At 49.1% G+C, this 25147-nt stretch overlaps 8 protein-coding genes and 1 non-coding gene across 9 annotated transcripts; 3 read left to right on the top strand and 6 right to left on the bottom strand.

Annotated features, from left to right (window-relative positions):
* The first annotated feature begins 485 nt into the window (after positions 1-485).
* On the top strand, positions 486-1675 carry F4807DRAFT_417765 (LMWPc-domain-containing protein). Its single transcript, XM_047997268.1, has 3 exons — positions 486-871; positions 944-1035; positions 1106-1675. The coding sequence occupies exons 1-3, from the start codon at positions 682-684 to the stop codon at positions 1385-1387; spliced, it is 564 nt and encodes a 187-aa protein (XP_047855993.1). The 5' UTR covers positions 486-681; the 3' UTR covers positions 1388-1675.
* Positions 1676-2829: 1154 nt separating this feature from the next.
* F4807DRAFT_390371 (mitogen-activated protein kinase mkc1) lies at positions 2830-4798 on the top strand. Its single transcript, XM_047995891.1, has 5 exons — positions 2830-3263; positions 3348-3480; positions 3577-3643; positions 3702-4016; positions 4071-4798. The coding sequence occupies exons 1-5, from the start codon at positions 3151-3153 to the stop codon at positions 4697-4699; spliced, it is 1257 nt and encodes a 418-aa protein (XP_047855992.1). The 5' UTR covers positions 2830-3150; the 3' UTR covers positions 4700-4798.
* Positions 4799-5570: 772 nt separating this feature from the next.
* On the bottom strand, positions 5571-7408 carry F4807DRAFT_390312 (uncharacterized protein). The gene is made up of 2 exons (XM_047995890.1): positions 6677-7408; positions 5571-6590 (listed from the first exon to the last, which is right to left on the bottom strand). Exons 1-2 carry the CDS (start codon positions 6831-6833, stop codon positions 5944-5946), a joined length of 804 nt encoding a protein of 267 aa, XP_047855991.1. The 5' UTR covers positions 6834-7408; the 3' UTR covers positions 5571-5943.
* A 4097-nt stretch (positions 7409-11505) lies between these two features.
* Positions 11506-12939, bottom strand: F4807DRAFT_458364 (Flavocytochrome c; the record flags this gene model as incomplete). The annotated part of the gene is made up of 1 exon (XM_048001199.1): positions 11506-12939. The coding sequence occupies one exon, from the start codon at positions 12937-12939 to the stop codon at positions 11506-11508; it is 1434 nt and encodes a 477-aa protein (XP_047855990.1).
* A 1321-nt stretch (positions 12940-14260) lies between these two features.
* On the top strand, positions 14261-17697 carry F4807DRAFT_450705 (subtilisin-like protein; the record flags this gene model as incomplete). The annotated part of the gene is made up of 10 exons (XM_048000158.1): positions 14261-14773; positions 14846-14906; positions 14970-15066; positions 15126-15240; positions 15312-16639; positions 16710-16819; positions 16883-16991; positions 17076-17163; positions 17243-17487; positions 17574-17697. The coding sequence occupies 10 exons, from the start codon at positions 14261-14263 to the stop codon at positions 17695-17697; spliced, it is 2790 nt and encodes a 929-aa protein (XP_047855989.1).
* A 183-nt stretch (positions 17698-17880) lies between these two features.
* On the bottom strand, positions 17881-17961 carry F4807DRAFT_t52. The gene has a single exon. It is a non-coding gene; the product is annotated as a tRNA-Asp (tRNA).
* A 136-nt stretch (positions 17962-18097) lies between these two features.
* F4807DRAFT_417749 (uncharacterized protein) lies at positions 18098-19615 on the bottom strand. The gene is made up of 3 exons (XM_047997267.1): positions 19303-19615; positions 18556-19251; positions 18098-18500 (listed from the first exon to the last, which is right to left on the bottom strand). The coding sequence occupies exons 1-3, from the start codon at positions 19470-19472 to the stop codon at positions 18212-18214; spliced, it is 1155 nt and encodes a 384-aa protein (XP_047855988.1). The 5' UTR covers positions 19473-19615; the 3' UTR covers positions 18098-18211.
* A 247-nt stretch (positions 19616-19862) lies between these two features.
* F4807DRAFT_458361 (uncharacterized protein) lies at positions 19863-20892 on the bottom strand (the record flags this gene model as incomplete). The annotated part of the gene is made up of 4 exons (XM_048001198.1): positions 19863-19933; positions 20078-20262; positions 20306-20552; positions 20823-20892. 4 exons carry the CDS (start codon positions 20890-20892, stop codon positions 19863-19865), a joined length of 573 nt encoding a protein of 190 aa, XP_047855987.1.
* A 638-nt stretch (positions 20893-21530) lies between these two features.
* F4807DRAFT_417739 (fatty acid desaturase-domain-containing protein) lies at positions 21531-23775 on the bottom strand. The gene is made up of 4 exons (XM_047997266.1): positions 23067-23775; positions 22202-23003; positions 21977-22145; positions 21531-21909 (listed from the first exon to the last, which is right to left on the bottom strand). Exons 1-4 carry the CDS (start codon positions 23121-23123, stop codon positions 21735-21737), a joined length of 1203 nt encoding a protein of 400 aa, XP_047855986.1. The 5' UTR covers positions 23124-23775; the 3' UTR covers positions 21531-21734.
* Between the last annotated feature and the right edge of the window lie 1372 nt (positions 23776-25147).

Raw genomic sequence — 25147 nt, 5'->3', positions numbered from 1 at the left:
TCTTCCCTTATGCAGCACAGTATTCAGTCGACCAATGCTTTTAAGCCTTATTGGAATAGCGGATAACTCGGATACGTACATATCATCCTTCCCCGTCAACTTTGAGGCTGCTGGTATAATGACCCGCTGCCCAGATCTATTGGAAATCGGCCTTCGGGTTTCTATTATATGCGTTGAAATCTGAATCCATCCTAGTACGTTTATTAGTTGAATGCTTCATGACTTCTATAAGTTGCCTGGCAAAAGATTGGGTAGGTTAAGGACCGAAATTAGACGGTCTTATTGCGGCGAGTTCTTATTTGTAGAATGGAAGGAGAGAATCCTTGGAAGGGAATTCAGGGGCTTCTTGCAATCCTTCTCCCTCCTTATTCAAGAACAAAATTGTCGTTTTGGCACTTTAGTCTCTACTAGATATCTCTAATGCTATACACTATTAGAAAATATCTAACGATTATTGATATACATCATTTCTTGCGATATATGCTTATGTTAGTAGTATTAATGTGTGTTGTGTAAAGGTCTGGGGTAAAAAGAGGAAAAGGGGGAGGGGTTGCCAAGACACAACGACATAAAAGTGGGCCAACCGCGAAACTGGACCGGAGATCTTCCAATAAGCTCAACAGAACTTGAATTCTTGGAAGTTATTATCTCATTCATAACAGATTAACTTTCACCCTCGCAATGTCAGGCACGAGTGCGGCCACTACGGCCACGGGCGATGGAGCGCGTCCACAGAAGATCTCCGTCCTCTTCGTCTGCTTGGGAAACATCTGTAGATCTACCATGGCAGAAGGTGTCTTCCGATCCATCGTGAAAGACAGATCATCTCCGTACTCCAACCTCATCGACAAGGTAGACTCCTGCGGGACAGGTGCGAAGACATTCCTCAAAGAATCATCCCCTTTCTAAGAAGTTAATGCTAATGTGAATACAATATAACCAGGTGGGTACCACACCGGAGACGAGCCCGATTCCCGGACGATGTCAACCCTCGCAGACCACGGCATCACGAACTATACGCACGCGGCACGTAGGGTTAGTCCGAGCAGCACGAAAAGGGTTAATGTGATACAAACGAGGTAAACTAATCATCGATCGCCTACAGTTTCGCGATAGCGACTTCCGGGATTTCGACTACATATTTGCGATGGACAACGGGAACCTAGAGGATATCGAGCGGTGGAGAAATAGAAGCCAGAAGTTGTCTGCGTCTAAGGCGCGAGTGATGCTCTTTGGCGAGTTCTCGGGTACGGGTCGCAAAGAGATAGTGCAAGACCCGTATTATGTCGGTCGAAACGCATTCGAGAAGGCGTTTGAACAATGCAAGAGATTCTCGACAAATTTCTTAGAGCAGGCGTTTCCCGGTGCCTCCAAACCGACTGCATAAACTCTAATGATACCCAGGCTTTTTATAGAAATTATATCTTCATAAACCGGTAGATAGAGCCTGCAAGACGAATAGATTTGCATAAATCATAAATTCGAAAAGACGGCCCTTTAAGGGAGGCATCCTATCGATAATAAGCACGAGATTATTTTATAAACGGAATCGACCAGTCGCTTTTCTGAGGACTGCATATTTTCGATTCTAGTTGCAAGGGTCCGACTCTAATAATTGACTATAACGTTGCGATTTGTCGTCATCTTTACGAGTTACTTACGTTACTAGGTAGCCCACTAGTATATCGCTTAGGTACCACAGTAGGTAGGTAGGTATATATAGGTAGGCACAACTTAGCATTGATCTATTTCAGAATAAGCCAATGAAAAAGTGCAGACAGGAACGGGATGTATTGCACATGTGGCTCCAAGACAGATAATTTTGGGGGCCGAGCCTACTCGCCTCAGCCTCAGCTCAGCCCCTAGTGAACTTCCGCTAAAGTAGCTTGCGCCGTACGGCCTTTCCCGTTCTGCCCGTTCTGCCGGAACAGCTTATCATTTTACATGTCTTGTTACCTGCTCCTAGACATGTATACATCCATGTTTCTCGTGATATTCAGAACCAAGCACAATTATAGCGCGGCTATAAGGGCGGCTATGAAGAAGAATTTGCGAGATGCAAATGCGATTACCTTCAGTTCAGCCCAATCAATGGCCGGCAGTCGGCGCTTATAGGGCTAGCAGAGCTCAGGCGAGCAGGGATCTACCATACTGGCGCTATCTTGGAACCGGGAGGTGGTGGGGTCTGGTCTCGAAAGGTGGCCAACGACAATGGATGTCGCTGTGACATTGCGGGGAACATCCCACAAGGCACGCAAGTTGTAACTGCCTTGATTTGATCATTGCTCTCTCATTGCCTCATTGCCCTTGCGGCGCGCGCCCCTCCATCCCCACTTTCGCATCTCCATCCCTTAGCCAAGGAGCCAAGGACTTTCCAATTATCAGATTTCCCCTCCTCCCACCTTCCTTGAACCGACGATTGCTTCGGGGTTGTTTGAGTTACTTCGAGTTACACGCAGCGCATAAGCAATAAGAAATAAGCAGGCAAAGGGAAATAGCCTTCTTTTGTTTCTGTTTCTGCTCCTGCCATTTCTCTTTTTCATTGGCAAACGTGACATCCATTGTTGTTAGTGCCTATTCCTCTTTAGGGCTGGCCCACCACTTATCGTACTTATTACCCCTCGGAGCTATATCGCATTCGCCATCCTCCACTCCATCACCATCACCATCACCAATCAGTTTGCTTAGCAGCCTTGTCTTGGTATTTCTAGGGTTGCCCTTTTTAAATAGTACCCGGCATCCGAAACACCCAAAACATCCATAAGCCTCGCTTACTTTCTTTTTGCTCAGTACACAATCCCGCTTTCACTCTCGTCAGCTTCGTCATAGCTACATACCTGTTTCTTGGTTAAAGAACCCACCGTGTCCTTTGGTATAGACAATACACATATCACATTCTTCCTACCCGACAATACTGAAAATTCCCAGTCAAAGAGCTGTTCCGGCTCGGCTTTGGCTGTCTTCTGATTGTACCGTTAGCTTTGGTGGAAAACGCACCAAGTCAAAATAGCTCGAGTTTGCGATTCGACCCAACTATCCGATTCCAACGTTACCCGCTCATCATCATTATCCAACGTTACCCAAGCGCAAACCCCGCCAACCGCGTCCGGTGTCGTTTAATACTAGAGATATCGAAGTTTGGACACTACAATGGCCGACCTACAAGGACGTAAGGTCTTCAAGGTTTTTAACCAAGACTTTATCGTCGACGAGCGGTACACCGTTACCAAGGAATTAGGACAAGGTGCTTACGGTATTGTTTGGTACGTGTGTCGCATATGATTCATAAGCTACGTCGGGTAACTGGTAACTGGCAACTGTTCTCTAACAATTGATTTGAAAAATAGCGCCGCTGTTAATAACCAGACCAACGAGGGTGTCGCCATCAAGAAGGTCACCAATGTCTTTAGCAAAAAGATCCTAGCGAAGCGCGCCTTGCGCGAGATCAAGCTCCTGCAACACTTCCGAGGCCATCGTAACGTAAGCCATCACTTTGTCTTCTCACAGAACACATATGCTGTATATTAAGGCGGTTAAGGCCGTAGAGTTAAGTGCTGACTCGATTCGAATCATCAGATCACATGTCTTTATGATATGGACATCCCTCGGCCAGAGAACTTCAATGAGACATATCTATATGAAGGTAAGAAGTCGACCTGTGTTTCCCACGATCGTCATACTCACTATCTACTCAATATTAGAATTGATGGAATGCGACTTGGCTGCGATTATCCGTTCAGGCCAACCGCTTACCGACGCTCACTTCCAATCATTCATCTATCAGATCCTCTGCGGCTTGAAGTACATCCACTCCGCGAATGTCCTGCACCGCGACCTGAAGCCGGGTAACTTACTCGTCAACGCCGACTGTGAGCTGAAGATTTGCGATTTCGGTCTGGCTCGTGGCTTCTCCGTCGACCCCGAGGAGAACGCCGGCTATATGACCGAGTATGTCGCTACACGGTGGTACCGCGCTCCTGAGATTATGTTGAGCTTCCAGAGCTATACCAAAGCTAGTACGTGAATACGACAAAACTTGATTCCGATTACAGCTAACTAACAAATCATAGTTGATGTTTGGTCTGTGGGATGCATTCTTGCCGAACTACTCGGAGGACGGCCCTTCTTCAAGGGCCGCGATTACGTTGATCAACTCAACCAGATCCTCCACATTCTCGGGACCCCGAACGAGGAGACCCTCTCGCGAATCGGTTCTTCGCGCGCCCAGGAATATGTTCGAAACTTACCTTATATGGCTAAGAAGCCATTCCCTAGCCTATTCCCCAATGCCAACCCCGATGCGCTTGACCTTCTCGACCGGATGCTAGCTTTCGACCCCTCTTCGCGCATCAGCGTTGAGCAAGCTCTTGAGCACCCTTATCTACACATCTGGCACGACGCATCCGACGAGCCCGACTGCCCAACAACTTTCAACTTCGACTTCGAAGTCATTGATGACGTCGCACACATGCGAGAGATGATCAAGGAAGAGGTGTTCAGATTCCGACAGCTGGTCCGGACAGCGCCGGGAAGCACGGGTTCGGCAGCGGGACAACAAGTGGCGCCGGGTCAAGTGCCAATGCCTAGTGGTGGGAATTCCCAATGGCGTGCCGAGGACCCACGACCCCAGGAATACATGGATCAGATGGGACTGGAAGGGGAATTACAGGGTGGCCTAGATGCTGGCGGTAGAAGATAGAATCTCCACTACCTCAAGCGTGTTTGGGCGGCGGCAGAGGCGGCGGCGAATGCAGATTCAACTGAATCGGGACAGCAAAAGTACGGAAGCTTGCCAAGGCGGTTTAGCTGTTATAATGAGAAGATTCTCAGAAAAGAATATCTTTTTTGGTGACGCGCCGTCGAAGCGCGTTCGGTTATATGCCTACCCGGAGAAGGTCTATTTTTGGAACGGACAAGGTAGATAGAGTGGGCGAGACGCCCAACAAGCGAAATCCCGCCTCAGCGAATGAGGTGTCTGATGATGAGGAGAGGGGGCTCTACTCTTTTTTTCTATGGTAACACCCAGAAGTGGCTTGAAAACACTAATCGCGTGTCTTGGGTTATGATGAATAAAAAAAGAAATTCTTTGCGGCGTTCGATTTAATGGACTCGTTCCATACGTCTGAAATTTATAATACAAGCGTACAATGAAGACGGGGTTTTTTTTTTCGCTTAAACAGTACCTAATAAGTTTCATATACCATTGCTCGCTCTCCTTATCTGTTGGCTTGAGCCATTTCGTGGGTCAATATACTGGGCATCTAGCTAACTTCCTTCGGGAAAGGACTGTGCTAGAATATTCCCGGAATAAGACCGTTCTTGAAAGGACGTTGAGAATGAAAATATCCCCAAAGTAGAATATCACGAGCTTACCTATTATTCCTGACTTTGGCCGCTATACGAGGAATATGTAGGTAGGTGGCAAATAGTCCGGTCTGATTAGGTAGGTCCATATGGAAATGGCACGACCTATTTTCTGCTTCAGTGTTAAACGACCCAAAGTCGAGTAACAGTGATCACGAATATAAATGCTAATTAGTTCGTTATAATACTGCTCCCCGTATATACGTCGTTTCCGCGCCCAGCAGTAAGAACAAAAAGGGGGTTATGTTCTCCCTCGGCTTTTTTTCCTACATGGTGACGACCAAGAAACCCCCACGAAAAAAAGGAATATATCTAAGAAGAAATAGAAGGAGGCAAACCAAGCCTAAATATGTAAATGACCCAACCATCCAATATCTTCAGTGCCCACCTTTGCCCGCGATACGAGTTATATACCCGTAAGAATCCCAAACGCCAGTGATTTGTGCCCTGCCATATTAAAGTACCTCCGCGTGCTGTCTCAAGTTCGCAACCGCGTCAGGTTCGCCGCCTAGAGTATCTCGTCCGATGCCAATTCACGTAATCGATGTATCCAAGCGATAAGAACTCGAGTAAACAACCTCAGTTCCCATAAACCCAATATTGAGCACTATACGGCACGCTCATCGCCTGCCCGGCCTCCGTACAAACGTCGGGGTCCCCGCCGGCCGTCAGCACGCGGTACACGAGGCTGATGCCGACGCTTGTGCCTTTGTCGCTGAGCCGGAGCCAGTCCACGGCCCCCGTAGCCGGGTCTACGCCGGCGTCGGCGTCGCTCGGCGCCGACACGTTCGCGTCCTTCTTGCCCTTGAAATACTCGCCGTCGCCGGCGCCCGACAGGTCGATCGTCGGCGTGCCCTCGTCGTCGAAGAAGTGGTGGCCCATGAACTGGACGGCGCTCGCGACGCCGTCGATGACGAGGTCCACGGGAGCCGGGAACGGCGAGGCCACCACTGCGCCGGTGCTGGTGCCGTCCGCGGCGGCGGCCGCCATGTTTAGCGGGATCTGCGTCGTGCGTAGGACGGTGGAGGTCAGCTGTTGGAAGGCGTCTGCGGAGAGCGAGGACGAGGAGGCTCCGGGGTATAGGGCGGCGATGTCCCAGAGCACGGCTAGGGCGCCGATGGATGTGGCGGTTGCGCCTGCGGCGCTGCAGGTGTAGTTCTGGATGCCGTGGCCGACGAGGATGTGTTTAAGGGTGGCGGAACCGGGGCCGTCGAGTTGGGTTCCGGCTATGATGGGTGTTAGTCTATTCTAGGCGTTTTCTTTTTTTTTTGTGTGAGTGGGAAGTAGTATAGAAAATAGGCACAGGACTTACAGCCAGTTGTAGGTAGGGTTGGAGTAACAGCCGCCGAGGTAGAGTTAACTGGGTTGGTAGTGGTCGGAATAGTACTGTTGCTACACCTTCGCCGTAGCGGAGAGGCAGAGGTGACAGCGAGAGCTGTGAGCAACGCAAATAGACTTTTTGACTGCATTTTGAAGGTTCCCTTCCAGACCAAAAAAAAAGTTCGGGATCTAGAAGGAACGGTATCGAAGAGATATTATAAGACAGGCAGGGTGGACTAGAGGAAGACAAAGACTTCCTGGCTATACAAAGGTACTTCGACAGTAACTGGGGTAACTAATAATGCAGGCGGCAGCTGAGGACGATGTAATGTTTCTTAGCTGGCCGTGGCCGGGTGTCATGTATGAGTGTGGTGGGTGAGTGGTTGGTCGGCGCTTAGAATAGAATAGAATAGCAATGCGCGTACCCAGGTAGTATGCGCCTGCGTTGTATTGTAGGTAGGTAGGTATATGCAGATGCAAGATGAGAGAGAGCTTCCCGAGCCGAGATTTGGCGTGCTCTATTAACGAAATTTGAAGAGTCTAGAATACGAGAAATACAACGACCAATCTCCAAAGAAGTGAGAATTGTAAACGATATACGTAGGAAAGAACGCCTAAGGAGACGGAAAGAGAAGAACTCTATGAGACGGCGACGATGATGAGGATCGTGAACGCGGTTAAACGGGGTTCAGCCTGAACTTATATCATATCCACCACGGATTCATGGGTTCATCCTAGCAGACCTACATCCGTCAGGCGCAGTGTAGGACGATGTAAGTAGGTATCCTGTTTATTTACCTACTACTACCATACATCAAGGTCCTAGCCCCCGGGTGTACGCATGTTAGCGTCGCGGTCAAGGGATAGATGCTTGACAAAGGTAGCTTCTAACTTGGATCGTGGATAGAATAGCCACGAAATACTTTCTCATCCGAGATGAGAAAAAAATTGGAATAGGGTCCGCATTTAGTTTCCACGCTAGAAATGTCGCATTTTTGAGCCGACGGGAGAGACCGTTCCTAAGCACGGCGGCAGGCTGGACATGAACCTTGGAAAGAGGATGACATGTTTGGTGCAGAATGTCGCCTATCCTTGGCAGAAGCCCTTTCTCCTGGTTGTCTGGACCTCTGGGGCTGACAGGGGGTTCCAGGTACACAGGTGATCCTCTCGATGACTAGAACATCGCAGGGTATCATCGGGCAAGGGACCTTTCGAGAGCTAGGTCCCTCTTCTTACCTTGCATATCGGGTCTGTAGGGATGAACGAGATTCTTGCTTTTATGACCCTCGACCTAGAGCCTTACCGCAGCGGAAGTAACGGCACTAGGCTGAGCTGTAATTCTTCTCCGGCTAACTCTCCGATTTGGTAAGGTGGTACAGATCTCTGCACGCATTTATGTAGACTATGATCCGCTATACTGTTGCAAAAGAGGTTGGTACAGCTCATGCTGTTGTTTACAACTCTCCGCCGCTCGTATTCAGTCATGGATTTGAGTCGCAATAGAGGGGGAGGGGTTTTCCAAGCGCGCCTGGTTCCTGGGGCACGGTCGAAACGGCGAGGCTTAAGGTAACGTCGAATCCTCCTACTCTGTACCTTAGCTTCGTGCTCTTTGACACACCTAGGACCGCTGGCAGGTCTGAGCTTAAGATCAATCGGATTTTGATCGAGCTTCACAGACTCCGCAAGAAAGCAAGGAAAAAAAGTGACGAGTGCCATGCCACCTTGCATATCTCCTGAGAAGAAAATAAAACGCCACTCGGCCCGTGGCTTATGAAAAATGATGAAAATACCTAGGTTAGGGTACGTACACGGGAATGAGCTGAAGGGTCTAGAAAAAAGGGCCAAAGCCACTGAAGAAGCGTGTCTCGTTCATGTTGGCTGCCGTCAAATTAATTGAAGGGCCGCGGCTACATATGGACAAAATGTCGCCCTTCTGCCAGCCGCTGCCGCTGTGATTCGCTCAGTGGCCGGTCAGACGCATCGAAACTTACTGCATAGCAAAATAAATCGCAGGGGGTGGTTGGGAATTCATTTCGAGGAGAGCGTTGACTGGCTAAATAGGCGACCATCCCGCTGTTGTAAGCCCACTTCGAACGCAACCTCTACTACCCCGGTCATTCAACCATCAGCTAGGGAGGCAGGGGAGGTTGATGAATACCTACATACACGATCAGACAGGCCGGAGGAAAACAAAAAGTCCTCCAAACTCAACGTTTGGCAAAGTTGGCAGGATTCCTTGCAATTCCTAGATCTAGTATAGAGAGGTAGATTGCAGATACCACCTCAGACAAGAACAAGCTCAAGAACAAGCTCAAGAACAAGCTCTGCGGCGCGAAGATTCGCGTGGACTGTGATAAAGTTTGCGATGTTTAAGTCCCTAGGTAATCTGGCAATCTTTCCAAATTTCTTAGATACCTGACTACACGCCTGCCGATCTTGGACACACCTGCTTCCAATATCTGCTGTGTTCCCCGAGCACCAGCGTCTCTTGTACAAGGACGATATATGCCATGCAAGCGGCGGGCTTGGGTGTTACCTCAGTTAATACATGGCAGGTATTCAATCATCATGATAGGCGGGTAGGTAGTGTTATTCGATACCACCACCCTATGTTGATTCCCGCGCTGATGCTCCTTACATTTATCGAGTGCTCAACACCACAATGCCGTTACTCTAGATCTCCCAAGGAATGATGCAAAGTTAGTTTCACATGACATATTCGCACAACCAAAAGTAATTACCTGCCTAAATTACGACAGTAATAAGTTCGAGAACGAACCAACATGTCCGCCATGCAGAGAATTTCAAGAACCTCTCTTAGGTAAGCCTACCTAAGTTTCCCGAGCTAATGTTTTTACCCCTCCAACGTTGGGTAGGTAGTCGTCGAAGCGAGGCCGCACGATTCTCTAGTCGTATTCGTTACTCCTCGTGCTTCCCAACCGTCGACCGCATATGTAATCGAGCCGGTGCAGGTAATGAATTAAAGGTGCAGGGCGCGCAGTTTCCACTTAGTTGGGACGATCTCTAACGCACTTTAGGTTAATCCCAATCGCCCTCTTCCTCCTATGCGTATGATGAATCTAAATATAGTAGGTACTAAACATCCCTATATCCCGATCATTGAATAGAACACTTCAAGAAGAAAAAGTGAGATAAGTGCTATATTATCTCGGTAGGTACAAGGAGCTAAACTGTTTAACTCGACGTGCTGTTCGCTCTATCCGTGTTGTAAGTTACAACAAAGTTATTGCCCTAAACACGTGCTTAAAAGACTATTCGCCATGTTTCATGTTTCATTTCAGCGGACAAACAGCATATTCAACTTCACCCCTCATTCGTTAAAACCAAGATCTTATTCTTAAAAGGGTTAGCTAAATTCGATACCTAGGTATTCATTAATGTAAGTAGTAAGGCAAATCATTTTCTCGAATCTTTCGATACCACTTCATTCCTAGGGACACCACCGACCCAGTTGAAACGAGGGGGGAAAACCAAAAAAAAAAACTTCTCATTTACTACATGTGAGTGATTAAGAGATAACGGACTCTAGAGATTCTGAAACGCGCTTTGATCATTCTTAACCTGACCAGGATTGGCATCCTCACGCGAATTACTCCGACCTCTTACCAGAAGTTGGAATCGACATGGTGGGGTCCCGACTCTTCGGGTCCGACAGACATAATGATCTCCAATAGGCCTATATTAACAGGGACATAATAAGATACCAAGCCAACGAAGACTCAGGACGAACTTCTCAGAAGTTAACTTGACTTGTTCCATTTCGGCACGGAATCGTATCGATATGCCGCAACCGAGACGGGGGCGTTTTCTTTAATGTTAATTAAGGCGTCACCGCTTCGACGATCCAACTTGGCCGCTCGAAGGGCCGCTTGAGCGGGGCGTGGTTGCCGGGTATTCTTCCCTATCCAGGTACTCTCGATAAAATCGACCGCCATGCTGTGGCGTTTGGCTCCCGGCTACGAATTCCACCTTCCGTCGCCTGATACACATGACCCAGACTTGATGCAGCAGAGAACCAACAGTGTGACGTGTATATTGGTTGGTGCAGGTTGTCAGTACCGTTAGAACCATCTCATCAATGTTCTCATCTGATCTAGATATTCTAGATCCCCCACCTAGAGGGAAAAAAAAAAAAGAAAGAACAAGGCTTTCATGGCTCTATGCCGTGTCTAATGTTGGAGATGACTCAGTTTTCATTAGCAGCCCGCGTATCTGGAGAATCACCTGCGTACATAACAACGACCCACTCAGCCAGTCACTGACCTACTTAAAGTCTCTAAGTTTAAACATCGGTGGAATACATATATTCGCCTAGCAGCCGAAGCAGGGCCTTCGCTCTTCGACCGTACCGGTTAACGAATCTCAAACATCCGGTGGTCATCGGACACCGGTCTAAGAAGAGATTCAACTTCACATCTTTCCCCTGCATATCTAAGTAGGTAGACATGCGAAAGTAAGTACCTTTATAGATCCTATTTAATTCTGTCATTTTTTGATCAGGTATCTCCAATCCGTGATATGAAATGACCATGCACCCAGGTACCGTAGGTAATTTGTAAAAAAAAATAATAATAATAAAAAAAAATTTTTAAAAAAAAAAATAAAGAAAAAGGTATCAGGTGCTTAGTGGATTACATTTCGACGCTCGGAGTGACCGTGCCGTGGTGGTTCATGTCATGATGTTATGAATTTGCAGATGTCTTTTCTATATTAATACAGTCTCATCGATAATTCTCCTAAATGTAGGACCGTGACATTTTTAATCCTAGCTCTTTCCGTGACCCAAATCCCAAATCACTGTCATGCATTTGTTAGGCTCTTCGCAGCCTCAGCTCCAGCAATCCTACCGAAGACGGCACACTCAAGCAGTGACGAGCCACCGAGTCTATTTGCGCCATGTATGCCACCAGTAATCTCGCCTGCAGCCCATAGACCGGGTATAGGTACTAGTCCGCCGCCCTCTTTCGGTCGCAAGACCCTCGCTTGCGAATCGAACGTCACGCCTCCCATCGTGAAGTGAACCACAGGCGTTACAGTCCCGACGCATACTTCCTCGTCCCTATTTGCCTCGCCGGGAGGCAATTTCCAGTGCCCAAACGCCTTTCTCCCTAACTCGTCTTCGCCATTTTCTGAGACCAGGGTCGCGTACTTGTCTACTGACGCGATGACCTCCGGTGCCAAGTCCCTAACTTTCTTTTTCTGTACTAAGCCCTTCCAGAGATAGAATCCTATATGTGACGTGGTGGCTTCGCAGGCGCCTGGGTCGAGCAGGAGCGTTACTTCCCACTGTCTCGTCTTCTCAACCGTCGTGTGCGGCAAAGCCATGATGGCGGCGCTAACCACGTCCCTGGTTTGCAGCTCATTTATGAATCTCTTCCCCTCAGCAGACAGTAAAATACCACCTTCGCCTCGTAGAGCTTCAGCAGCTAGAAATTTATACGCCGAGCCGGGGTCCTTGGGATCAACGAAGCCCGTCGGGTGAATCTGTACGCTGTCCATATCAACGAACGAGGCCCTGACGGCAGACAGCAAGCCGTGAGAAGCCGGCCGTGCCTCGTTCGTGGATGGGATGCCTGCTAAGTCGGGCCGGTATTTTGACAATAAGCCATGAGCGTCACCCGCGAACCCTCCCGCCGCAAAAACCACCGGTCCTTCTAGCTCATGCGGCTGCCCATCTGCGACTTGATAGCTTACTCCTTTGACCGCGCCGTCGCCAGAGAGTAGCTCAACTACATCGGCCGAATTCTCCAACGAGAAATTGGAGTTTGCCTTTAGCGCATCTAATAATGCGGATACGATCGCCGCTCCAGGAGGTAGTTTCCCCCCGCCGCGGTGCGTCCGCGGGACCGAATGTCCACCGAGTTGGGCGACGACACTTAAATCGACATTTAACTCGTCTGCAAGCCAATTTACCGCGCTTTCGGATTGGCTTGTTAATATCTCAATTAGAGCCTTGCGGTCAACCGGCGGACTACTCTCGGCAAATCTAGCACCAGCCGACCGCACGGTATCGGAATAGAAGCTGTCATCCTTAGCGATACCCAGCGATTGTTGAAACCGCGTACCAGCTCCGTTGATTCCGGACGAGGCTTTGATGCTATTCCCGCCAGGTTTGGGCGCGCGATCCAACATGCGAACAGTCGCTCCAGCACGAAGTGCTTCGTGCGCCGCGGACAGACCGGCAAGGCCGGATCCCACGACTATAACAGGCTTTTTTGGTGCCTGCGTCGTCATCGTGGTTAATAAAGAACCGGATATGCGATTTAGCGTGAGGGCGGTGGTGTTAGGACGGAAGAGGACCATGCAAAGTATGGCAGTGATGAAGCCAACGAGGAAGCAGATTAAAAAAGTACAACAGCGGCTTCTTCGAACTCGTATGGGCATATTTTAGATATAATTAGGTTTTAAGAGAAAAATTCATCGTCCGACAGGCCACTATATGAATAAGGTCGGCGCCAACATAGTTGTACGGGTGACTGGCGCTGTCGTATGATGCTGACAGCATCGTATGATAGGTGGGATGGAATGGGGGAGTACCGCATTCCGCCGGCATTGTTGTCGTCAAACTCCGGACGTTGAGCAGGAAAGTAACGTCCGCACCGCAGAGAATGACAGGACGTTTACCGGCGAGATTGATCGGATAGTCGGGATGGCAGAGGTGACGAGACCCCGGGTCTTTTGGACTGTAGGTTACATGATTGTCTATATAGAAACATGTACCTACCTCGGTACTTACCGAAGCATAGCGTTAGCTCAATCTAGTCTTGTTTGAGATAAATGAATCTGCTGTGGTTGCGAAAATCAAATTGTTGATATATATAAAATAGGTATGTTTCGAAGAGATTATCATTCGTAACTCGTTTTCGTAGATAAAGTACGAGACAAAATTTTAATTGATGTGCTCTTACCCATAATAAGTTGAATCCTTGAGGCAGTTGCGGGTTAGCAGACGGGAATTGTCAATATTTGCGCTACCGAGTACCAGCAGCTAGGGCAGCAACCTCCGACCCCTTAAGGCTTGACATGAGCTACCTGTATCCATCCCTGCTTATCTCTAATAACCGCGCCTATTGTCCGATCTGCACCCTATTTTAATCTTCGATAATCAATCCAATCCTTTTATCTGTTCGGATACGATGGCATCATGAAGTTCGTGATCCATTGCGACAGGGCTCCACGCCTACGCTAACCTTTAATATGCCGAAGCGCAAACAAGGGAGTTTTACTCCGTCTTGGGCGGCAACTGAAATCCTGGGCGAATATATCTAATAGCCTTCTCGAAAATAAAAGCATCGAAAACCCACGTCGCGAAAAACCCAACCCACATTATATATACGGGGTGGTAATGGTTAGGCATGGCGTGTATGTAACCCTTGGAATACGAGATCGTCGCCTCTTGGCGCAATGTGATCTACCTATCTACTACGTTGTACGCGAGCAGTTGATAGTTAGCTATCTAAGTATGTATATAGGTAAGAGTTCTCGCTTCCGCCATGTCGGGTGTAGATTTTAGGTCATGCTTCTCTTTGGCCTGCGCAGCTTCATAGACAACAAAATGCGCCTGAGTCTCTCTTCGTTAGCGCTCCTACTCGCCGCTTCCGGCGGCGCGCAGGGCGTCCTCTCACGTCGTGATATCGACGACACTGCAAAGATTGGGGATAATGCTACACCGAGACGATTCATAGTCGAGCTTAAATCGCGTGCGCATAGAGCTCGCGCCTCAGCTAAAGTGGCGGGTCTCCCGGGTCTTAGTGTCGTTAAGGAGTTCGATTCCGACCTCTTTCCGGGCGTGAGTATCGAATGTGCTAATCATTGCAACGCCGAATCTCTGACCGATGCTCTCGATGCCGACGAGGACGAGCCTGTCGTGGCTTATGTGTACAGTTCGACGCTCGTACATCTCCTACCCGTAGCAGCCAAAGGGGAATCATTTAGCGACGACGCGGCTGCTGCGAATTACTCAGTACACGGTTCGACAGGTGTTGAGAAGCTTCATAAGGCTGGAATTATTGGTACGGGAGCTACAGTCGCGGTTGTCGACAGCGGTGTTCAGTACACTCACCCCGCGGTAACCTCGCCCATCTTAAACAGACCTGAGTGAGAAATGGACATGTCCGCTAATCCACACGTATATCTGCAGCTCGGTGGTGGTATTGGCCCGAATTACACAGTTATAGGTGGCTATGATCTTGTCGGCGACGGTTCGTCTTACTCTCACGATATAAGATAGTATGAAAACCAGACTGATATTCATTCTGTGTTAGCTTGGCCTGATGGACCAGCCGCACCAGACGATGACCCAATGGACCATTACGGACACGGCACCCATGTTTCTGGAATCATTGCCGGCAAAAGTGATCAGTAAGTTGCTAACCCCGACACAAACGAGCTTCTTCTCTCTAAACATTATTATCCAACAGATTTGTTGGTGTCGCTCCGGGCGCGAAATTGCTCGTATTCAAGGTTTTCGGATCCAGCGGCTATTCAAACGAGGAGGAGGTTATCGAAGGTTTCCTGAAGGCTTTTGACTCCGGCGTAAGTGGGCTCAACTGTTCCAGATTTACCTAGCCATATCGTACATCTAACGTGATATCGTGGTGTCTTAGGCGGATATTATTAGTGCTAGTCTTGGAGAGAATAGTGGCTTCACCTCCAACGCCTGGGCCGTATTAGCATCAAGGATGGTCGAGCAAGGTGTGGTTATCTCTATCGCCGCAGGAAACGATGGAGACAACGGCCCATTTGACGCCAGTAACGGCGCGTCGGGCAAAAGCGTCATTACCGTGGGAGCTGCCGAGCCCGGCGCGTTCCCTGCCCAAGCTTTCTTGGCAGACTTCAACCTGGACGGCCAGTCGAACAAGACCCAGGTTGCCTACATACCGGCAGCGGCATCCGGCTTCTTTCCGAACACCGTCCTCAACTGGCCCGTCATACCGGTGACGCTCAACTCGTCCGTAGAGAATGATGCTTGTGCTCCGTTGCCCGCGAACACCACTAGCTTCAACGGAACCATCGTTCTCGCGAAAATTGGCGGATGCGATACTACGGTAAAGCATACTAACATAGCCGCCTTCGGCGCACAGTACATCTTGTTTTACAACGACGACGGGCCGTACCAAACCCCGTATGCCAACAGCAGCGTCCAGGGTCTCGTAGCAGCTATAGAAGCTCAAGCCGGGAAAGCCATCATCGACACCATCATCTCGGGCGGCAACGTCACCGCCTCCTTTGACGTCGACACCGCTCATTACGTGGGATTGTATAACGCTGGCGGCGGTAGGCCCGCGGCATACACGTCGTGGGGTAGCACGTACGATCTCGCACTCAAGCCAGACGTCGTCGCTCCCGGTACCAAGATCTTGTCCACGTACCCCACGGACAAGTATCAGGTTCTGAGCGGTTCTAGCATGGCAACGCCTTACATTGCCGGCGTGGCCGCGCTTTGGGTAGGCAAGTACGGCGGGCGCGCCGCACACGCCGCCGACCCCGCCTGGGCGAAGAGGCTGACCGCCCGCATCATGGGTTCCGCGCGCGCCGTGCCCTGGGCCGACTGGGCCACCACGGCAACCGACTACGGCTTTTGGGCACCCACCACCCAAGTCGGCGCCGGTTTTATCGACGCGGAGCGGGTGTTGGATTCCACCACGGAGCTCAGCTTCGAGGGTCGCAAGTTCGAGCTCAACGATACGGCCCATTTCGCGGGCAAGCACTCGGTGGATATCACGAACTACGGGACCAAGCCTGTCACGTATTCCTTCTCGCTGCAGGATGCTGGCGGCTACGACTCCTGGAGGCCCGTCGTGCCGGGGAAGCCGCAGTCCTTTGTCCCTGCTTTGAAGCTTTACTCTGAAATTATCCCTTCGAAAATGACGCCGGGGGTCGCATTCCCCGATGGAGAATTTGTTGTCAGGCCTGCTGAGACGAAGACGGCTGAGTACGTGTGCTAAGCGAAGCAGAAACTTCTCAAAAATTCGGGAATCTTGCGATTAACGGTACAATTACAGGTTTACTTTCACTGCCCCGGAAGGACTCAACACGACCAGTCTACCTGTTTACAGCGGCAAGATCCTGATAAGCGGCGACAACGGCGAGGAGCTCGGCGTTCCTTACTTCGGTTAGTTACTAGCAAACATCTGTCTCTACGTACTTCTGGGCGTCCATTAATCATGATGAATAGGTGTCGCATGCGACCTCAACCAGACTATCACCAACATATGGGACTTCGGTAGCAATTTCCCCTACCTGACCTCTGGCGTCTCCGACAACCGAATCCAGCAGAAATCAAAGTAAGTATGCTCTATTTTGTTAACGTATACTGCATCACATGTGCGCCGCTTTCAATATGGGATATGCTAACCTTCTGATTCCAGTTTCACGTTCAATCTGTCTCGTGAATCGCAGGACTTCCCTAAGCTAAACACCGAATTTGCTTGGGGAACGGAAGAGCTGCGGTGGGATGTAAGTTTCTCTATTTGACTAATTGAGATTCTATTTTCTTTTTTAAATGATTACCTAATCTAATTAATTGTTATTTCAGATATTCGACGCTACATATACGGAGGCACAGTGGAAATATCCACCAGTCATTGGCGAGAACGGCTATGTCGGGTCGGCCACAAGTTGGAACGGCACGGCTACGTCTCAATGGTTCACGCCGGGCCAGGATAGCGAGGACGACATCTTCCCGTTTCCGCTATACACCCAGCCCCGTGGCAAATGGGGCATCTACTACTGGCTAGGACGGTTCGCCAACGGCTCGAGCATCCAGCCTGGTGAATACCAGTAAGTTTTCCCGTCCTCTCTTCTACTATAAAATGTACCGTCTGTCGTTGGGTAGTTGTCGGGTTACTAATTGGCGCCATTAACAGCTTTCGCATTGCTACTTTAAGGCCCTTCGGTGACCCTCAAGTCTCATATGATTGGGATATCTGGGAGACACCTAAGGTCACGGTTTTACCACTTAACCCAACAAACACATCAGCGTCAGCATAGATAACCTCATTTCAGTGTTTCCATGTCAAAAGAATAGGTACATAGAAACTGTAACATAATTAATAGAATAATAAAGACGAAATTTTCACGAAAAGTGAAGAGGCTTACAAGTTAGTACATCAAATGAGTTCTCAAGATGGCATGCACAAAACATAAAAAGAAAACTTGTAATGTTGTGATACTCTCTCGATCGGGGAATTGAACCCCGGCCACCTGCGAATTCAAGATGACAAGCAGGTATCCTAACCACTAGACGAATCGAGATCAGTGTGGGACTTCGATGAAAATCTGAGCTTGTTAAAACTACAAATAAGCAATTGCGTTTAGCCCTATTGGTCAACGGCCTTATCTACATGTTATGCACCTAAGCATCGCGTGAGATGTACCTCGGTATTTAGCAGCCGCCTATGTCGAATTTTCATTGTCTTGTTGCTATTGGTCACATCGATTTCCCTCCTTTCCCTCCGTACGAAACTACATTTACATTTTCTTTCTTCTTTTTGCATTCGAAACTTTAGAACGTGGTCTGCAATTTAGGATAGTCTTTAGCGCCTGCTTGCAGATCCGCAAAGATAGCCGCCGAGTCGTCTCCTTGTAAGCTCTCCATCCGGTGGGTATCCTCATCCTCCAACTTCTCTAGCTCTTCTATCGGTTTCTCCTGTCCCTCTTTTTGTTCTTTCTGCGGCTCGGTTGCTTTCTCGATACCGCTCGATTCGCCGACGAGGAGAAATTGGGTGTTAACGTAATCAAGGTGTTTGGGTTGGGTTCCGGACCATCGCAGGGCCCTGAATTCGTCTAGGACTCTGAACTGTGTTAGCAGGATTACGACGTAACGAAGAAACACAGCCATATACTTACTCCTTAGGATAATCTGGGCCCTTGGGGATTGAAACGCCCTTCGGGGCTTCATATTGCGGATTTCTGGTGCTGATAATAAAGCTTCCCTTCTCTTTGAGACCGATCTCTTTCTGCACTTCGCCGAGATCCTCTGGCAAGGTAATCATATACGCAAGATGACTCTCACGCCCGGTAGTTGTGATAGCATAGATACCCTCCGCTATGGGTGTAGCAGCAGGCGTGTGTCGCACGCCAGCCGTCTTGGTTTCGTAGTCAGAAGCTGAGATGAACTCATCCTTCAACGTTTGAAACGAGGCGTGGGATTTCTCGACGAATGCGATCCACCTATCCTTACCACTCAAGGGAAGCACCTTTTTGGGAATAGCGATTACGCGGCTATTTCCAGCGTCGTCGATCGTACCCTCACCGAGCTTCGCATCTTTACTAAGCGGTCGCAGAACGATGTAGCTGCGACGAATGTCATCCACGCTGCTCGGTTCGTCGATACCCACCCTACCACGGATGAAGAAATAAATGATGCCTTTCTCTAGAATGTTAGATGGGACGACGCCTTCCCTTGCTCCTTCTTGCTCGGCTGAGCCGACGCGATCTGATTCCTCTCGAGTGTCTGTGCCATTTTCGCTCTTCTCGTCCTCTCCATTCTTATTACCGCCGGGCGACGCTCGGTTCTTGCTGTCGCCGTAGGCTTCAGTGGGGCTAGAGATATATCAGCAATTGCTTTCCGATCATACCACGGTAAATTTATACCTCGGAAGAGTATCTTCGATTGTCTGCTGTTTCTTGTCGCCGTCATTCTTCTTCGAGCGCTTGTGTTCTGGAGATCCTTTCGTATCGAGCTGGTGCTTCGAGCCGGCTTCCTCACCATGCTCCTTCTTAGAAGCTGGCTCGGATTTCGCACCGGACCTGGTCGTTGTCATGGTTGCTGGATACTTAGGTAGGTAGTAGATTTGAAATATTTAATATTGGAATGCGTTGGGTAAAGTGAGGTGATGTACGTATGTAAGATGAAGAATCTATCAGATAAACCAGGTAGGCAGGTAGATGCATGTCTTGAAATATGTACCAAAGATCAAGAGTGAAATACGCAGACCGATCAGTCTGATGTCATTGATCTGATTGGGACCTTCCTTGCAGCTTCCTTCCAGGAACACCTGGGAGCTTGGGCCATTCATGACATAGCTGATTTCCTTTTTTAGGTAGTAGGCGAGGTAATTATGATGTATTTCGTACCGACAATTCACCTAGCTGCCGGGCGACTTCCAAATTTACTACCTAGGGGTTTGTAGTAGGAAGTCTACGGTGTCGTCCTACTCTATTGCGTATTGACCCCTATCCTCAAACACAGGTGGATTGAGATCTTTATCGCCACGAAAAGTCACTACTCTAAGCCGCGTTAACGACAAGATAGAACGGAAACGACAGATAGGGAATAGAAGTATGTCCAAAGTAGAGAGACAAAATGAAATCTGATGCCAAAGAGTGATATATCCTCCGCTTCATCACCGCATTACCTGCCTCGTACCAGCAACAAGAACCCCCTCTAACACCGTCGCCGGGCCTCTCGAGTGCCAGCCACAGCGCTCCTTGGCAGGGGATATCAAATCCCTCTTCACAGTCTCCTTCTCCACGACTAGGCTCCACGTCGTCGGCCCGGCGTACGTGACCTCTCGATCTTTCTTCACGTCCACAGCGCCCCATTTATCCACGCTCGGCAGTGTTAACGCGCCGTACCTCCGTCCCAGCCTCTCACACAACCCCGTCGCCACGCCGGCGCGTGAGTAGCACGGACAGCTTGTGCGCGAAGGCGAGCGAGTGCGTGTCGAGGCTGCCGCGCGACTGCCGCACGTCATAGTACAGGATGTCGGCGAGCGCGACGGCGCTATCTACATGCGATGCCGATACGTGCGCGTCGATTAGCAGCTGTCCGATGTGCAGCACCACCACGGGCGACCAGCTGCGCTGGACCTCGCGGGACCGCCACAGCGAGGTGAGAAGGTCTAGAGCGGGGTTAGCGGGATCTTCGTCAATGGCTGGGTAGTATAAGAGGAGGGGCTTACCTCGAGTTCGCCGTAGTTCTTCTGGTCGCCGAGGTGGGCGATAAGGCTTGACAGGTCTTCGAACCGCAAGCTAACGAAGTCGACGTTCACCTCGTGGAACGCGGCGAACACCGTCTGCAGCGCGCAGCAAGGTGAAGACCATCTACGACATGATAGACACCCCTGATGATCAGCTCCTCCAGACCTAGGTAAACAAAGTATCCCGCTTACGGTCGTTTCCCGGAATTTGCTCTGCTTGCGTCATGCATGACATATGGCTAGGTAAGTAGCCATTAGACATAGTCGCCGACTTGAGCGCGTATCAGCACCATCCATGCCTACCTTCCTATTGAAACTCAGCTTGCTTCTAGTGAAGCTCGACTATCGACACCTTTCGCAAGATCTAGGCTCTAGCCTCTTTCCTTGATGGCTCGCGCTCCATTACATTAGCAATGGTTAGACGTAAATCTTACGATTGAAAGTGGGCCAGATTGCGCTGAACGGCTGTAAAAGATGAACGGATACAATGCTGACATATATGAGACAGACAATTAGTGAGGCATGAGGTTCGGAGGTCCCACCTATATGAGCTTCATGGGGTACATGCAAGTGCATCGTCTAGGAGCAGCCGCCAGATTTCAGGTGACCAAGACCAGAGTTCCGCCGATGCACGGGCGAAAGACGTCACAATCAGAAACAAATTCGAATCTCGAATATCTTCATCGAAATGTTCATATCTAGAAAACGGGCTCAGGTTCCCCCTCGCATATTAGTGGATGCTGATATAGCAATATTCAGCTCCGCTCACTGGGTTATGGATAGAACTTTCTATCTTTTCCAATACGGAATGAGATTGGCCCTCATATCCAATTGGTTGCCTGTAATTAACCGAGTCACTCTGATAGGTACGAATAGGTACGGCTGCGGCCCATGTTGCGAATAATAGGTATGTACTCCTCCCTCATTATGAGGCGGAATAGCTTAGATTAACACAACATACCTCTATGACGCTCTATTCTATCTGCTCCGTCTATTTGCCATGTCTATCAATAGGTATCGACGCCTTTTATATATCCCATTCCAGAGAAAAGAGCTCTGGACGATGTATATGCATAATGCCCTACAACTCCTAAGTCAAGAAGACTATTCGTGCCACTTCATAACGCCAGGGTTGGCCGGGTCGTTTTCCACGTATTGGCACGCGCGAGACGTCTCCCACAGAGAGGCCATAAACGAGTGATCGTCGCAGTGGTAGAGATCGCCAAGAAGCGGCTTGATCGCCCGTGTAGCCTCTTCCGCGTGGTAAAAGGGAATGCGTCTAACAGATGTTAGCATACTATAAAGGCAAAAGCAAAACACTGCGCTCGTTCGTCAGCTTTACTTACGAGAATAGGTGATGAACGACGTGAGTGTCGATAATGCCGTGGAAAACGTGTCGGCCAATGAAACCGAAGTCCCGATCAACGGTCGCGAGGGCGCCCGCAACAAAGGACCACTTCTCACCATCGTAGTGAGGGACATCCTTATGAGTGTGGTGGAGGTACGTAATAGCCACTACTGCATCGTTAATCGTCTAACCACTCGGATTCGTTCCGGGACATTCAACTAACCTAGCCAATGGTTGACCCAGAGGTACGGAACCCCGTATAATAAGAACACCATCTGCCAATCGAGAGCCAATGAACCATAGTAAAGGGCGGCACAAACAAGCGCAAGGCCGAGGTCGGAAATCAGGACGTAGAGCGCCTCTTGAGGACGGAAGACGCCGCTGAAAGGATCAAAGTGGCTGCGTCTCCACCATTTGGCGTCCAAGTTCTGCATGCTCTCGTCTCCAGCTGTCGCATTGAGGAGGAAGTAAATCTGGAACCCTCCTAGTTGCTGGCCGAGCAGGCGGATCAAATTGACGAAAGGTGCATCTTCCAGAACGTCCATGTCTACGAAGCTAAACATATTCGACAGAGATTGCATAAAAATGGAAGGGCTCGTTCTGGGGACGAAGGCCATGTCCTTCTGCATGTGGCCGGTGAAACGATGGTGGCGAGCGTGGGAGAACTTCCACGAGAAGAATGGGACGCCTAGTGCCGAGTGCAAAACCCAACCGACGAAGTCGTTTAGGTGTCGATGGACTGAGAAAGCGCCATGACCACACTCGTGTGCTAAGATCCAGAGGCCGACGCCGACAAGACCTTGCAGAAAGCCGTACGCGGTCCACAGCAGGGTCCGGTAGGCTTGGTTGGGCACAGACGGAATGTATGTCAAAGCAGCATACCCGAGAGCAACGGCCATGGCGAGATCACGCGCAACATAGCCTAGCGACCTCAATGTCGAGGGCTTAAAGCAATGAGCGGGAATAGCCTTTCGGATGGTGTTGATATCTGGAAACTCCTGCTTCGCTTGCTCTGCCTTGAGTTTCTACCACGTGGTGTTAGCACAGAGTATTCGCATCGTCCTGGCTTGAGACGCGTCTTCACTCACCAATTGACCTGTGCGAGCCTTTACGGCAGGTACTTCGACCTGCGTAATCGTCGACATGATGAAGGTTCAGTCCCGACTGAAGCAACAGGAATACGCCCAGCGAATTGTGATTGTTCTGGTCTAGTTGGAGGACTGCTTAGATGGCCCCTACGATCCAACACTCTTTTCACCAGTCTCTAGAAGTAGAGAGAAGAAAAGAACTCTCGAACTCACCGCCCTCGTTTTGAATGTTTGCAGAAATTTTTCCCTCAGACAAATCTTATCGCTTGGTTTTATTACCCGCCAACCCTGTACGAAGCTAGACCCTAGTACTCCCCTGGGGTACCTTTGAGGAATAGGGGTTGCTTGATATTTCACGATACTCCACTAAATCTCTTACGAGTTACACGTGGGGGTCTGGAACGCAAATCTTCGTTGAGGTTCTTCTCAACGTTCTGCCGGGTCCTCCCATTGTCCTCTTATTTCCAGATAGGGGTCCTGGGGTTTGGTAGGGTTTGGGTCCTTGGAAAGCGGGTCTTCTTCATCTGCTATTCTAGTTGTATGCCAGCACGGTTCGAAAGATGGTTTAGTTGAGCCCTACTAATCCAAATCTAAGTAAGTTTCCTTATTTAGATCCAAGGAACTCAAACGAGCCAATCCCTGCTGCAAATTTTTAGTGCGCCGGCATGCTTGTCGATCCTGACCAATCGCGTCTCGTACAAAAAATTCTAGGTGGGTTTTCCATGGACCCTTGTTACACACTTTTATTATCAAGATGAGAAAGACGAAAATTTCCCATAGGCGGACGGCAAAATTATCTCCTTTTACTATCTCCAGACTCTAGCCAGATCTCCATTATTATCTCCACACTCACCCAATGGAAACTTCCAAAATGAGGCCTCCTATCAAACCCCGTTCGTTTGATCGTTCGCTTGATGAAGTTGGACGAAGCAAATATTAAATATCCAATATGAATGACCCTATCATAGGTACAGTAAGCAAACTTCACCAGACCCTGAAGAGCGGTCGAAGACGCAGGATCAAGGTTTAATAAACCCTTTCAGTTCTACATCTGCAACGCACACGATCACACTTGGCAATTCTCCATGGTGTTCAAAGAAGTATTCCACATGCTAGAAAAACCTAATATCCCTGGAATTTCCCGTCTCTCGGCTTTCTGGCTGCATAGACCTGCATGACTAGTGCATTTACCTACATCTACAATCAACTAGCTGTAAGATTTATCTCTTAGACTCATGTTCTCGGCGATTTGAATAGGTAGCGAACTCGGCCTCACGTGCAACACCTTATTACCATTTGTTTTCTAATACTATTTCGCAACCAATCATATGGAGTTATTATGTTTACCAAGCGGGAAGATCAACTTCTAATACTTGCACGTGATTTTTGCAGTCTTCAGATGTCAGGTCGCAGGGATACCAGTTAGGAAGCGCTCAAATGTTAACCGAGGATGCGTTGTCAAGGCGGTCATAAATGCGAAACCCCCTGTCTTAGTCAACAGGCACTGGGGAAGCTTTGCTGTCAGTTTGCAACGTCATGAATGCGATTCCACTGTGAGCATCTCGCTGTACTCACCGATTCCCATTTTCCAGATTCGTGGTGTTCTATCGTTCGAGAATGAGACGACGCTGTGTCCATCTAACACGGACCATATTGGTTTCCAATGAGCGTTTAGGTTTTCCGCAGATCATATGCCTTGCGGAGATCCAAGTAATATGTTATTTAGGCATCGTTTCCACCAGACGTTAAAGATGATTAGGACAAGTCTAGTCACCATTCATATAAGGTTCCTCTAACCCTATTTCCTCTCTATTGTCTCGGTAGATATTCCATATACCGTACAACAGTCAGGTAACAGTGATATAAATCACTATCCCCTAAGAAAGCTGTGCATCTAGAATTGTTCTTTTGACCCGGGAAATTCTACTTAACGCCCGTGTCGGGTCCCAGATCTGGGAAGTTTAATTTGTGTAGGTCTCTGATGCGGCTCAGTGAGCACACCATCACGACAGCTTTCAACCATTTTCTCCTTAGGATGATTACCAAAATTATTTTAACAAATACCTACCCAGTAGTAAGTA

Source organism: Annulohypoxylon truncatum, assembly GCF_022578515.1.
Source record: "Annulohypoxylon truncatum strain CBS 140777 unplaced genomic scaffold F4807scaffold_9, whole genome shotgun sequence".
Lineage (NCBI taxonomy): Eukaryota > Fungi > Ascomycota > Sordariomycetes > Xylariales > Hypoxylaceae > Annulohypoxylon > Annulohypoxylon truncatum.
This window is presented reverse-complemented; position numbering and strand designations above follow the sequence as displayed.